Source organism: Podarcis erhardii, assembly GCF_964252035.2.
Source record: "Podarcis erhardii genome assembly, chromosome: 4".
NCBI lineage: Eukaryota > Metazoa > Chordata > Lepidosauria > Squamata > Lacertidae > Podarcis > Podarcis erhardii.
The window spans coordinates 26,353,781-26,368,470 of NC_138508.1; the positions used below are offsets into that span (position 1 = coordinate 26,353,781).

The 14,690-nt window shown below is 43.7% G+C and overlaps 1 protein-coding gene and 1 long non-coding RNA gene across 2 annotated transcripts in view; one reads left to right on the top strand and one right to left on the bottom strand.

Moving 5' to 3' along the window:
- Nucleotides 1–6,991, top strand: part of LOC309341361 — a 72,792-nt gene extending 65,801 nt beyond the window's left edge. The window contains exon 4 of the long non-coding RNA XR_014156265.1: nucleotides 6,865–6,991. This is a non-coding gene — a long non-coding RNA (uncharacterized lncRNA). The remainder of the gene's footprint in view (nucleotides 1–6,864) is intronic.
- A 645-nt stretch (nucleotides 6,992–7,636) lies between these two features.
- Nucleotides 7,637–14,197, bottom strand: AMER2 (APC membrane recruitment protein 2). The gene is made up of 2 exons (XM_081860405.1): nucleotides 11,271–14,197; nucleotides 7,637–11,093 (listed from the first exon to the last, which is right to left on the bottom strand). Exons 1-2 carry the CDS (start codon nucleotides 12,136–12,138, stop codon nucleotides 10,210–10,212), a joined length of 1,752 nt encoding a protein of 583 aa, XP_081716531.1. The 5' UTR covers nucleotides 12,139–14,197; the 3' UTR covers nucleotides 7,637–10,209.
- Nucleotides 14,198–14,690: the final 493 nt, after the last annotated feature.

A 14,690-nucleotide genomic window follows, 5' to 3' on the forward strand; every position in this document is an offset into this window, starting at 1 on the left:
ATGGGCACAGAGTAACACCTGATGGTTACACACCCAAGAAATTCAAAGAGTCTTGGACAGTGCAGATGCACAGCCAGATCGACATCAACATTTGCTGCAGCTGCAGAAAGGTCCTTCCATGCATGAATATCACTTGCTGAATCAGGGGAAATATCTGTGATTTCAACAACAGAGACATTTGCCTCATAAACCCTTGCTTGCACCCAATTATAATTGCCTCTAGGACAGAGGCGTAGCAAGGTCAGGTGGTACCTGGTGCAAATTTTTGGGGGGTCACTCCCCCGCACATTGCAATTTTTGGGAACGTTGCCCAGAGTTGTTGAACTTTTTTAGGGAGGGTTGGCCACAAAACAGATACGCCTGCAGATCACGCCAATCCGACGATCACATAAAACCGTGTCAGCGCTGCCAGCCGGGGGTGCCTGCACCGCCCACCGATCACCAGGATCAGACTGCCGATCCCATAAAACCACCCACCGGGATGTGTGAACGCCGCCTGCCAGGAGGGTGGCAGGCTGATTGCCAGGCGTATCTGTGTGATCAGCGGGCAAATTTTCATGACAACGATCACGCCAGTTGCAAAAATCCGCCTGCCGGGGATGCAAGCACCGCCACGCCGATCCACCCAGGGGGATTTTGTCACCCCCCCTCAGGCATGACACCCTGGGCAGACCGCAACCCCCCAGCCCCCTTGTGATGCCCCTGCTCTAGGATTCAGCGCTGCTTAAGCGACAGATGTGGCTAAGAATGAATGTTCTAAGACTATAACTTTGTCTGGAGTTGTAACCGTTTCTGTAAAGGCAGCTATTTATTTAAAGCAGATAAAATATTTTTTTCTTCAGTGTGTTTGTGTGGAAAAAATACGACTGAACTATGTTAATATTTCAATGGTGATTTCTTTAATGCAACACAGATCAAAATAATAATAATAACAACAACAATACTATATTGATGATGGTGGTCCTTACAGTCTCAAACCAACATCATCAATGTGCTAAATAATATTTTTACGTGGACCTGGAATTAAAAGTTTAAAAGGAAGGAAAAAAACATACTTGTTAACAAATCACAAAATCAGGGCAGGCAGAGTAACGCAATAGACAGCACGTAGGATTGAATTATTTGAAAGGATTGGATCCCGTTTCTGCCATCACAAGCTAAATTAAAAATGGCAGTGATTGTGTTAGCTTCAAATTGAACATGCTGAACACCAGGGTCAAGTCCTGGAGTGGTTGCTTGCTAAAATGGAACAACAACAAAAACGGAAAGACACGATTTGCATTTAGATCAGAAAGAAAGATTACCACAACAATATACAAAACCGTGTGGAATTCTGTATAACAGTGAAACAAATCTTTAAATATAAGTGGAGGTGTGTATTTAGAGATTGTTTTATCATTTGCCTTGGAAACCTATTTTCGCTGGTGCCATATCAAAATACAGAAAGTTCCTCTTTTTTTTCTTTTTCTTTTTTTTTTGGAGATTAATTGCTCCAGAATAACTACCAGTCCCTGGAATATAAATTTATGCCACAAATGCACAGGTAGTGAGAGGAGGAGGGACCTATTTACGATTATTAAACAACCTTGATGTTGCGTGTAAAAGCTTAAGCTGCTAACTATTTTGTATTAAGTGATACCGAGTATGTGCCCCAAAGCTCTGACTACATTCATTTTAGTCAGAACAATTATCTTATTAAGAGACAAATTATTTCCACCTTACTCCCTGACAGCAACTGTAATTTGTACACATTTGTACACTATTGAGATAAATCAAACACAAGCCAGCTGCACTATCTACCAAACACCACTGCTTTTCGCAGTGAAGAGTGACATCCCATCCTAAACAAAACTGATCCTCTAACAACAGTACAGTATAATAGTCTAGCAAATCCTGCTTTTTTTCTTTTCTTTTATGAGCTATGCAATGTTGCTTGAAGATGAATAAATTGAGGCTGTTTTGAGAAAGGAGCATGATTCCAACAATGAGGTAGTGGAATGACGTGGGCTTCTAATAAAAATGCACTGACAAGGATGTTCATCGAAAATGCACTGCTGATAAAGTGTGACATGCACAGGGAGAGACAATGCATGTGTAGCCTGCAGTATGCACTGGCTGCAGAAAGAGAACACATATTTGGCAAGATGAGGGAGGGAATTCCTTTCCCCCCCTCCCGGGAAAATGCACTTCTGGTTGGGTGAAAGGGAATGGGCATGGAGAAAGCATTGCTGGCAGCAAACAAATTGGATGATGGATAAACAGGATCTAATCTCTGCTGGCTGTGGAGCAAGAGGGATGTGCATGGAGTCTACACTGCAGGCAATTTGAAAATACACAGCAGCAGTGAGAGGGAGGCACGTTAAATGTGCTCCGCTGGCCCTGGAATGGGTGTAGATGAAAACTACAGGCAGAATCTATGTGATATTGGAGGAGAAACGAGGTCTGCATGAAGAATTCACAGTGTGTAGAGAGAAGAGGAGTTTGTGCTGATGGAGTGTGAAGAACTAGTTGTTCCACTATATGAGCAGACAATATTAGCCAGTAACACTGACAGACCATAGAAGAAAAACTCAGCAGGTTAGGAGGGATTTCATAGGCAGACAAATATGGAGGTACCTAGATTTTGACAATAAGGTTACAAGCTCTTGCATATGTTTAGGCTTTGTCCATCCCACTCAAAACAGTGGGATTTATCCATACCAAGCTAGGGATGTAAAAAGCAGGCTGGCACAATCCCATAACTGATGTCATGTTGGAAATGGCATTAAGAGAAGTGTAGGCACCAATGATGAAAATGGATGACATGTTTTATAGGGATTCCCATATGGTTTTTCTAGTGCTCAGTGATGCATGCGAGTGAAATGTTATACCAGTACTCCATGTGTTCCCAGCATTCTGTCCTTGTTCCTTCACACTTCTCAGCTACATTAGTTATGAACAAAAAGTGCTTCTCTGCCTAATCAAGCAAATCACCTCCAGAAGATTCTACGAAAATGCTGTGTGCAGGATGAAACTTGTCAATCAGAAATGGAGGGAGAAAGGAAGAATAGACAGGATTGGAAACAACTTAAGTCTACCAGGAAGGGAGCCCTATACAATCCAGATTTGCCCTAACAGCTCCTGCACTGAAAATAGGCCAGGACACCTCTAAATGTTCTGCCTGTGGATACAGAATAGTTCACAACTCTCATTACAGAGTTGGAACATAAGGTGACTTCAACATTATTCAATGATTAACTCAGGTTCACACTTGACAAAGAGCCATAGCCAGTCCTGACAGTACCTACATGATACACATGTTTTTGAAACATATAAGGTGTGCACCCAAGCCACATGATGTTTGGACCAGCTCTTTGATGAGATTCTCTGAAAGGTTGACTTCTGTTTCAACATGTTGAAGATCTGTGACGGGAGCTCTCAATCTCTTTTCAATTTTATGAAAAGCAGCCATGATGGGGGTCTCTGAATTGGGCCTGTGGGGGGATCTAACCCTTTATCCCCACATAGAATTCTCCCTTCCCCAAAGCTGCTGTTATTGTGGTGGGAAAGACTTGACCAGCTTAAGCAATGAAGCTTGTAAGTTTCCTCCTCCACAGCTACAAGCAGTTTCTGGGGGACAGGCAGTGGCGGAACAGTTACACTCTGCCTTCCCCAGGCTGTGTCCCCAGTCCAAACTGGGCCTTTCTTCTTTTCTTGTAACAAAATTGCAACTCCTGTGCAATGTCTAATTTGGACCCTCCGTTGTTTAGTACAAAATTGCAATATGCCAATAATTCACCGCAGGTTTCACAACTTCACCAACTCTTATTCCCAGATTACCAGTTTCCATTGCAGTCAACGTCAATGACATGAGCAATATCTACCCCAAGATTATTTTAAAATGCACCCATTTCATATCCAGCTCAAAATGGTAATAAATAATGTCAGTATAGTTATATATGGGCAAATGGGTGATTTCTGCCTTAAAAAATAGGCGCAGAACACACTGTTCCTCTGCCCTATGTGAAATATCTCAATACGTAATTCTCTTGGAGTCTTTATAGGATCAATGTATATTTTTCCTCATCTAGAGTAAAGAAAAAATACAATAATTTCATACCAACAGCATGTGCTAACAGCCCCATTTCATTCATGTGTGTGTACACACACACATTTTTACTGTTAAATAAATGTCTAGCATCTAAATTTATGGCACAATCAAACTGCCTCATCCACAGCTTTACTGAAACAAAAAATGAGTGCTTTTTGGAAAACATGCCATTTAGTAGGATGAAAAGCTGAGGAGCCAAATCAACAGCTTCCTTTAAGCTTGGGCAGTCCCATAAATTTGCAGACCAAGTAACAGTTTTGCTTCACTAAGCAAAGCATGGCAATTTGATTTCTCTGGGATAGTGAAGCACTATGCTGTGGGAGGAGGGGGGACGGACTGGCCTCAGAATCAGACATTTTGAAGACTTTGGTGCAATATCATTTTAGTCTAGATAAATAATTCAGTAGAGGCCATTAAAAATTAACCAAGGAAAGAATTTTCATAGGAGAAGCATATGAACTGAAGCCAACCAATTCTGTTCATTGCTAACCTAGGAGGTTTAACGGGCAACCAATTCAATTCTTCAGTAACAGTAAGCATGTGTTTGCTTTGTCAAGACAGGGCCTGTCTTAAATCTACTGCATGTGCTTTATTCCTATGACTGCTAATGGCTGGAATCCACATACCATTTATCCCAGGCTACTCAAATCAATTGAATTGCTCCAGAATAAGTGAATTGTGGACTCCTGCCAATGAAGCAATGCATGTGCACTGAGATGAGAACCAAGTCTTTGTCTCAGATGCAGACCACACCTCTGGCACCTCTTTACAATCTATGGGAGCAAAATAAGATCACAAAGAGCAATCCATGCCTTTAAAAGAAAGCTCCTGTTTAAAAAACATATGCCACAGAAAATACTGGAAGTATACATCATAACATAACATATTCTAAGAACATGTAAAAGGTACCAAGTGACCTATAAGTGCAAAGAGTAAAAAATACCAAATACCTGATGTAGCATACTCTTTTCATGTTATGTACAGGGAAACAACTGTACAAGCATCATCCCAAGCAGAAGTCTAAACAAATAAAGCCTTCTTTGAAGAATAAAAATAATAATGACATCATTATTAAAGAATACAGCATCTTTGGGATCTGGAAGATCATTTCTACCTATCAAGGCTGTAGAAATACATGAATTACTTTTATTAAAATGCACATCTCTACAGAATGCCTCTAGTGTGGCCACTTGCACATGGTTCATTCCCTTAATTCCAGGACTCTACTATTTTTCTCAATCACCAGAGTGCTCTACAGATCACAGAAGGGAATGAAATACACCTAACACATGTTTGTTGAACATCCTCTTCAGTGCATTGTCTTAGGCACTGTTTATTTTCTAGTGTACAAATATAATCTTCTTATTAAAAATAAAATCATCATGGTCAAAATTAGTGGCAATTTATAAGCTGTGGAATTAATGATTTCAAAATCATTAGCCACTCAAGTCTATAATTCGATGCACATCTGCCTGTAAGCAAGACCACTAAACAGGACTTCCTTCAGAGCCACCACACACCAGATTGCACTGCACAAAATGGTGCTTTATTAAGCGTCAGTTCTTAAGACCCTGGTTCATGGCAGCATGTGGGTTGAGTGTAACACTGCTGATGAGGGCAGGGCAAAATGCAGGCACAAAATGAAAGGCTTGGATCTGGTTAAATAAGGAAGCATCACACACCAAGTCAGCACTGATACAGTTAACTCACATGTCGTCGGTGCAGTGTGGTGCTTCCACAGGCTATGTTTTGGAAGTGTGGGAAGCACCTTACGTTGCTTCTCTTCAGGTCAAAGCATCATGTAAGAATCGAGTTCCACATATTCCTGACTACTGAAAGTGCCTTGGAGTTGAAACACTGACAATAGTTTGATGAGTTTGCAGTTCTGAGACAGACATGTATAAAGATCATTCTCACATGACCTGTATTCAATCACACAAACACCCTATGAATGCAGTGTCTGCAAGACTTGCCCTACGGACACTACATTCATGCAGAATATACCACATCTTCAAATTGTGGACTCATCCCTATGTCCGCAGAGCCTTGCCCTGATTCATAAATCAGCCAATCCCCTTACTATGATAAAACAAACAAACACTCTTCTCCTCCTCCTCCTTTTCAGGATGATTGTCATCAACTTATAAATACTACTAGCAGACAAATGAACAGCTACCAAAATGGGTCCTACCAACTGGTAGCTACAAACTGGGCAAACAATGTTATTATCTTTCTGATCCCCTCCACAGACCTACTTGCCACATGCCAGCCATTTCACCTAAACAGTCGTGTGTTTTAGGAGAACAACACTCTTGTTGATTGTAGTGAATAGACTTCCAGCATAGTAAACAATGTAGTTTTCACTCCAAACTGACATTACAAAACTGTGATCATTCATACATCATTGGAGTGTTAACAAAAATGATATTATTGCTAGTCAGATGTGTACTTGGTGCTACTCCTTTACCAGCAAAATTGTGTGAGCACTGTTGGTAATGGAAACTGCTCTGTCATGCACAATCATTGTTAAAAGTGTTGCTAGTATCCCTAGAAGATACTGAGAGTGATTTACACTGCTCCCATTTTACTGTGACAAAAATGGTTGTATGTGTGATGCCTTCTGTGCTTGCTAGCCTTTGAAAGAAGCAACAACTGGATGTAAAATGAAAAAGCAAGAAAATGAAAGACAACACAATTTTAATGGCACATCTTAGTCATAAATGGAAGGGGAATTTTATCTATGGGTAACTCTATTGTTTCTTCATACATAACAGGCTACAGATCAGCAAAATGCATATGGTGAAAAATTGCAAGAGAGATAAGGACTCCCAAATGGCAATGTTGTTTCATAGGATTTTAAAAGATATACCACTGTTCTGACCTGCAGCTAACTCTTCCGGCATATTACAACATCCTCTTTCCAGCTCAACTTTCAGCACCCTGCAGCACTTCTCTACACAACTGTCCTTTTAAACAAAATGCTATAGTTTTGCATAAAAAGCATGCAGAAACAGCATGATCTTCACTGATGTAAAACAATGAATAGCTGTTTATTATCCAGCTTGGAATAAAATTTTGTGTCCCTGGATTCTTTCCTTCCAGAGTATTACAGCCACAAGGGGACAGTCTGTGTAATTTGATGTAGTCTCAGGGCCTTCAATGAGAGGGACTACTCGCACAAGGGTAAGTCAATCATTCTCCATCCCAAATCTACAAAAAACACACAAGCACTCAAGCAGAATCAGGTCAAATGTGAATCCCATTCTCAGGCAAAGTTAAATAACTGTCAAAATGTTTTGGCAACATTTGCTATTTGTACCATTGGTCTGTTTGTCTGTGCATGGAAGTTTATGTGCCCTTCAGCATATTACAGAAATGTGTGCATGTATTGTATGTGTATCCATAGGAATATACATGCATATGTACAATATGAATTTGTAAACGGCTGCACACCTGCAACCACTCACAAATACATTCTGAAAGTATACAAAATAAACCCACCTGGGTTCATTAGCACTCTGCTTCTAAACATGTTTTTTTAAAAAAAACTTGGGAGACCCATTGATTACCACTGAACTACTTATTGCCAATTAATGCCAATTAAGCATGCTTAGAACTCAGCTTTCAGGGTCTAGCACACAGCAACAAAGTAAATATGGGGTGAAAGGCTAAGATATGACCACTGCCTCCCTCCTCTAGGATAATGGAAGACATGGCCCACCCCAACCTTGTTGCATGTAATTTGCAAAAGCAGTTTCCCCACTATTATCTGGGATTTCTGTGGACCATAGCCTGTATCTGCATGGTTGCAAGCAATATACATTATTGACTGGGATCCAATGGTCTGTTTAAGTTCATGGAAAGGCTTTGCTGTAGCCTAATGATGATTTTGTTTGAACTGCTGATCCCCATGCCATATTACAAACTGCTTTAACAAGCTCTTTCTCTCTCCTTCAAAAGCAGTTTACTATGTGGCATGTGGGTTGCTGTTTAGGAAAATATGTCTGAAGTCCCCTTAGGATCACAAAACTTTGTTTCACTGTTGACCACTGGAACCACAGCGTCACTAGCGTCACATGCCCAAAGGGATGGGGAGTTGGGAATTATGTTTCTTGTCCACTTGCTCATCCCAACCCTCCATGTGAAGTGCCAAATGACTTATGAAACTGAATATACTTTAAAAAGCAGTTTGTGACAACATATGGTGATCAGCTGATCAAAGTAAAAAGAAGAGATAAATCCCACATGGCTTACTCAAGCCCTTGCACATGCTTAAAATCATCCTTGGGAGTTTGACCTTTGTAAAAAAACATTCCGGTTCTTGATTTTTTTTTGGGCAGTTCTGATATAGGCTACATTAATGCAATTGAAAATCAATGTGATATAAGCAGCCTAGCTGTGGGCAAGAATACAACCATTATATGTTCTAGCTTTTCTTCATTAACCTTAATGCTCTTATTCAAATGTATATTATGTAAACCAATATTTACTTATGGGAACTTAAAAAGGAGAGGTTAAATGAACTCTTATAATTGATTTATGGAAGGAAATTTAGAATTTTCTACATCACAAAATATATATCGTTTTTTAAAGTAAGTTTTACTTTCTTAAAAAATAAATAGGACCTCTGAAACAAGTTTTTTGCCTAGTGGTGTTCTGCTTTATTAATTTACTTTTGTTTAAGCCCTGTCATATTAGACCACAATGGGGTTGTTTCTATCTTGAAAATAAATCTTTAGGCACATCATGTGATGCTGCTTCACTGAAAAGATGTCAATACAGCAACCACTTTTCAGCAGCACTGCTTATATTCAGTGGCAACAGACATGTCTGTTTTGTCCATGGTGATAAAACTCTTTAATGGACTAACAGTTCGCCAATTTTCTTCTCTTTCTTAAAGGAAAATAATCTTAAGTCTAAAAGTTGGTATGTGTGTGAAATACAAACTTTCACACAGCAAATACCAAAAGCTAAATTTATTAACATTTGAAAACAAACATTTTAAAAATTGGTTTGCAGTCTCAGGCTTTAGCTCTGCAAGTAATAAACTGAAATTCTATTTTTTAGAAAGTCCTGAAAATAAGGGGTTTGCAGCAAAAACACCATTAGATCCTTGATTCCAGTATTATGCATGCTCTTGTAAGATTAACACAATAGACTTGCCTACCCTTGGATGTTAGAGCCAATATAAAATTTTGCTCTAGTTACTGTACTTTTAAGAAGGTCCATACATTTAGAACTGTAAAATTATCAAGCTATAAAAACTAATTTTGTTTCAACTCTAGTAAATACAGAAAGACATTTTAATTTAAAAAAGCTGTAGCACTAAGAGTATCATATGCATCTATCTATACATGAAGAACCATTTATTGTATAAATGTTGTAGTTGTCTCTATATTGGCATTTAGGAAAGTTATTCCCTTGAACCTGATTATTTTGTGCATTGGAAAAATATTGGTGTAAACAACTGAGAGTTCACTAGATGTCTTCATTATCCACTTACACTAGGACAGATCCAAAGCAAACAGACAGACAAACAAAAATATATCTTATTATAGAAATCCATCTAACTTGCTAATCTACCTTTCACAAGTGAGTTGAATCTGCTGCTGGTTGACAGTGCTCTTTCTTTCTCAGGTTAAATACCTGGGATTTTATGGTTGTTGCTATTACTCTGCTTGACATTTCCCCACAGTTAGAGCAAACATTTCTCAGTATAGGCTAAAAACATTTAAAACAAACAAATGTAAAATTATATATACTGGAAAACTTCTTTTGGTCCTCTCTTTCCCAATTTGTGTCTTCTTTGAAGAATTCATGGCACAAGTTTGCATTATTATATTTTATATACCTAATCAAAGTCCTGCTTCCACAAAAGACATGGAAAAGTGGCTTCCCGAGTGGTTTAGTGCTTCAGAAAAACAGATACAAATGTTAAAAAAGTGCTCAAAAAGAATCTAACTTTATATTTATATATATACTATATATCAAGATGGACTTTAGAAGCACACATCCCTTTTTTTCACAGAAAGGGCACATGTAGGTGTCTTCCTTTAGATGATGCCAAACTGCTTATTAGCAGGTTTCTGCAAGACTGACACACCCATATTTATCTCCTTCTATTTTTTGGCACTTTCATGATATGTGGCTGTTTTACCTGTTGTCCCAGCTAGGCTCCGGTAACTTGCCCGGTGTACAAGCACTTTAGAAACTGGGATTTTTGTTCTAGGGATCTCACTTTTGGTAGGCTGGTGGTGTGCAAGATGATGGCTATTACTGGTATCTGGGCCATGACTGCCATGTGGCGACGTAAAATGCTTGATACTGATGGGTATCTTGGAGTCCTTGAGTGAAGTTGTATGGGTTTTGACTGGGCATGTTGTTGTTACTGGAGACAGTGGCTTGCAACAAGACACAGAGGTGACGTCTTCTGCAGAAGTAACTGTGGCTGTGTTTTCATCTGGATCAGCATACAGATCATAGAGAGCATCCCCACTGTAGCTGTCCCTGGGAATTACCTCTTTCTGGATACTGTTGGCATTGTCCTCCTCTGGCCCAGGTGTTGTGGAATCCCAATAGCCTTCATCGCTGCTGGGGATGGCTTCCTGTGGCTCCTTTTCCCTACACTTCTGGTCATTCTTGTGGCTGTGGTGAACCGGAATCTGGTTGAAACCAATGTGCTTCCCAGTTGTCGATGCATCCTGAACCTTTTTGGTACAACCGCCACCTTTGGAGCCCTCGAGGGATTCTTTCCCTCCCCCCGGGGTCTCCTGCGGCTTCTCCGCTTGCGACAACACATCCCAGAACTCTGGGGCGCACGTGTCCCCCACCTGTTCAGGGCTGGCCATCTCTTCTCCTCCTCCTTGATAGGTCACCACGCTGGGGGGCTTTTTGGAAGCCCCCGCTTTGCCAACCCCAGGGGCGCTCTTGTCGCTTCCACCTGCGCCACTGCCACCGCCGCTGCCCACGTCCTCCTCCTGGTCGGCAATAATGTCCCCACAGCCTGTAAGAGAGTCAAAGCTTTTCAGTGAAGTCACGTCAGCAAACATCAAACAAATACGGTCAATGGACGGCTCAGAGGGTGGATCAAGAGAGGAAGGGTCAGGGGCTGCCGCCGCCGCCTCTTGGCTGCGTTCACACTCGGGTTCAACAGGGGGGGAAGGCTCGATGGGGATGTCACCTGTTATGGCGCCGTCCTCCTGGGTCCCTGGGCCATCGCCATCTCCGGGGGGCAGCTCGGGGCGGCTTTCCTGCGCCGGGGGCTGGATCCCGGGGGGCTCGGCTCCCAGTGGTGGCGAGGTACGTGGGGTGGGCTCCCTGGCACCGACGTCCTGCTGCTCTTGGGTGGGCACGGCCTCAGAGCTGGGGTGGGCCAGCAGCAGCATCTGGTCCTCACTGGCCACCCCTGAGGGGGTCTGGGGGGCTGCTGCAGCCGCCGCCGGGGGTCGTGGCGCCTCCTCTTTGATGCACTCCAGGCTGGCCGTGAGGGAGCCAGGCCTGAGGTGGCTGGCCTGTCCCTCGGCGCCGTCTCCGGCCTCGTCCTCCTTGCTGGGCTTGTCCCTGCGGTGCCACCTCATGCTGTTGAAGAGCCCCTTGAGCCCCCCGCGCCCTTTGGGTCTCTCCCCTTTGCCGCCTTCGCCCGAGCGGCCGTTTTTGCGCAGCAGAGAGAAGAAGCGGTGGGACTTGCTCGCCGCCGAGCAGGGGGAATAATCCTTGGGGGCTCCGCCGCCGCCGCCGCCGCCAAACTGGTCGTCCCCTCCGCCGCCGCCGCCGCCGCCGCCTCCTCCTCCCGGTTCCTCCTTCTTGCCGCCTTCGAGCACCACCTCGGCCAGCCCGTCGTGGGTCTTGCTCCTCACCATGCCCGGCTGCCCTCCGCCCGCTTCCCCGCCTTTGCCTTTGCCGCCGCTCCTCACGCCGAAGATGCTGGGCATGGCGCCGCCGGACTTCCTGCGCTTGAACAATTTGAAGGCGGTTTTGTTGAGCTTGCCCGAAGGCGGCGGCTGATCGCCCACCGCGCTGAGCTCGGCACAGTCGCCGTGCACCTCCATGGCGGCGGCGGCGGCGGCTGCCTTCCCCTCCTGCAGCTCCCCGCCGATGCCTGGTTCCTTTCCCTCGCTCTCTAGCTCGCTCACTGACAGCCTCCTCGCTGCTGCTGCTGCTGCTGCGGCCGCCGCTGCCTCCTGCCCGTCACCATGGCAACCCCGGCACGGCTAAGCAGCTTTTACTCAGCCCTAGGCCTGGGCCTGCGCCAGGCCTCCGCCGCCGCCGTCCATCCGCTCGCTCCGCAGCCAACCTGAGCTGTTACAGCAGCCCACAATCAAAGCCAGAAAGCGGGGATGGCGGGAGGGAAGGAGGGGCGAAGGGAGAGGCGACTCCCCCCTCCCCACCCCACCCTCCGCGGCTTTCCAAAAGCGGGGAGGGGGAGGGCTTATATAACTTAATCCATTTGGGGCTGCTATGACTGCGGCTGCTCGCTCGCTTAGCATATGCCTGGGCAGGGACGAGGGAGGGGGCTGCTTTATTTGGGGCGCATGAGGAGGCTGTTGCTTACACACCAGAAGTATTGGGAAGCGGGGGGGGGGGGTGCGGGGATGTGGATCATCCACCAGCACAGCTCCTTTCCTCACGCTTTTAAGCTCCTGTTTTATTCCCTCCCCAGCACCTGGCTTCCTTTTATTTAAAGGAAGAGGTGGTTGGGGCTGGAGCCTTTCTTCACTACAGCACACCCTCAAGTTTCCCAACTCCATTTTGGGGGGAAAGATACTCTGCATATGCTTGAAGGCACTTTCTCAGAAGGGAGCCTGAGCTTTAGAAAAGAAACCAAAAGGGTCAGATCCAAAGTGCATGCTGGAAACCCTTTTAAAAACCAAGTGTTGGAAAGAGGGCATGCATCTCATGTAGCCAGAAGGATGGAAACAAAGGGTGCATTTTATTACACAGCAAGTCTAATAAACTGGGCAACTTTCATGGGGTCTGGTGGCATTCCTTCTCCAAAAGCCTTTCAGAGATGTGTTTCCCTACAACCTAGAACACATTTCAGCATCAATACCCAAATTGCAGAAAGAAAACATTCAGGATTTTCAAATCCTCTGTCCATGTTGCTAGTAAGGATGTGAAAACAACTTCTCAGTTCATCAGAAATTTCTGGACCAATTAAAATAGTTTTGGTGTGCATAAATAGTCCAATGTTAGGTACAAGTACAGTAAACAACAGCAACCTGTACAGATAATGCAAAAAGTAATTTGATTCAGAGCTCAGTCCTGTTATCCTCCAGAGTTAACAGCAGCTGGCGGGGAGGGTTGCATCAGGAGAATAATGCAGGAGAAAGAGTTAACCACCCCTCCCCCTAGGCCCACTTCTCCAGTCACTGCTTCTTCCCCCATGACGGCTTTAAGATAAAAACAAAAATGTCAGGAAATCCAGTCACAGATCTCTCATGTGACATTGACAAAGTCCTTTCTTACTTACTCTCCTGAACAGTTACGGGCCAGCTAACTCTTCCAGAACATTTTGCATCCACAGGATGTCGGCTTGAATAACTCCCACGAGGCATACTTGTGAATTTTTTTTCTTGTGAATGTTTTATCCATGTAACTTGTTCAAAAATGAGATCTGAGGCTAGATTTCTACGTATTTCTGATAGATGTAATCATTTCTGAGCAAATTGTGGGGATGAAACATTCCTGTGAAATGATTTTCTCCACTATCCACTACATGGAACAGCTGCATTGGGTGTGGCCCTGGAGATATGTAGGAATGGATCCTGTTGGGAAGTTAGTCTCCTGAATTCCTTTGTATTCCCATCTTCATAGGTTGCGTGACAGACTATATTTGCAAGAGACCATATCAGATCCATTATCATAACCAATTATCAGCTGCAGTATCCCTGCCCAAAGAGCTGCTTACGCCATATAAAAAAATGCAAGTGAGATTACTGCTTCTATTGTTCTGTGTAATGAGAATCACGAATGATTAAATAACATTTAAGCACCACAGAAGAACTTATCTTGTGTTTTAATACCCACTATGCTTAATGTGCTCACTGGAAGGACAGATCGTGAAGCTGAGGCTCCAATACTTTGGCCACCTCATGAGAAGAGAAGACTCCCTGGAAAAGACCCTGATGTTGGGAAAGATTGAAGGCACAAGGAGAAGGGGACGACAGACAAGATGGTTGGACAGTGTTCTCAAAGCCACCAGCATGAGTTTGACAGGAAGAAGAAGAAGAAGAAGAAGAAGAAGAAGAAGAAGAAGAAGAGTTGTTGTTGTTGTTGTTGTTTGGATTTCATATCCCGCCTTTCACTCCCCTTCAGGAGTCTCAAAGCGGCTAACATTCTCCTTTCCCTTCCTCCCCCACAACAAACACTCTGTGAGGTGAGTGGGGCTGAGAGACTTCAGAGAAGTGTGACTGGCCCAAGGTCACCCAGCAGCTGCATGTGGAGGAGTGGAGACACGAACCCGGTTACCCAGATTACGAGACTACCACTCTTAACCACTACACCACACTGGCAGGAGTGCCTGGCGTGCTCTGGTCCGTGGGGTCACGAAGAGTCGGACACGACTAAACGACTAAACAACAACATGCTTAATGCCTACTAT

What these genes read in the sequence shown, in the direction of transcription:
- AMER2 (XM_081860405.1), bottom strand. Translation starts at nt 12,138, where the DNA reads ATGGAGGTGCACGGCGACTGTGCCGAGCTCAGCGCGGTGGGCGATCAG. An exon ending in GGAGGACGGCGCCATAACAG is followed by an intron (nt 11,094 to 11,270) that starts GTGACATCCCCA and finishes ACTCTCTTACAG; the next exon opens with GCTGTGGGGACATTATTGCC.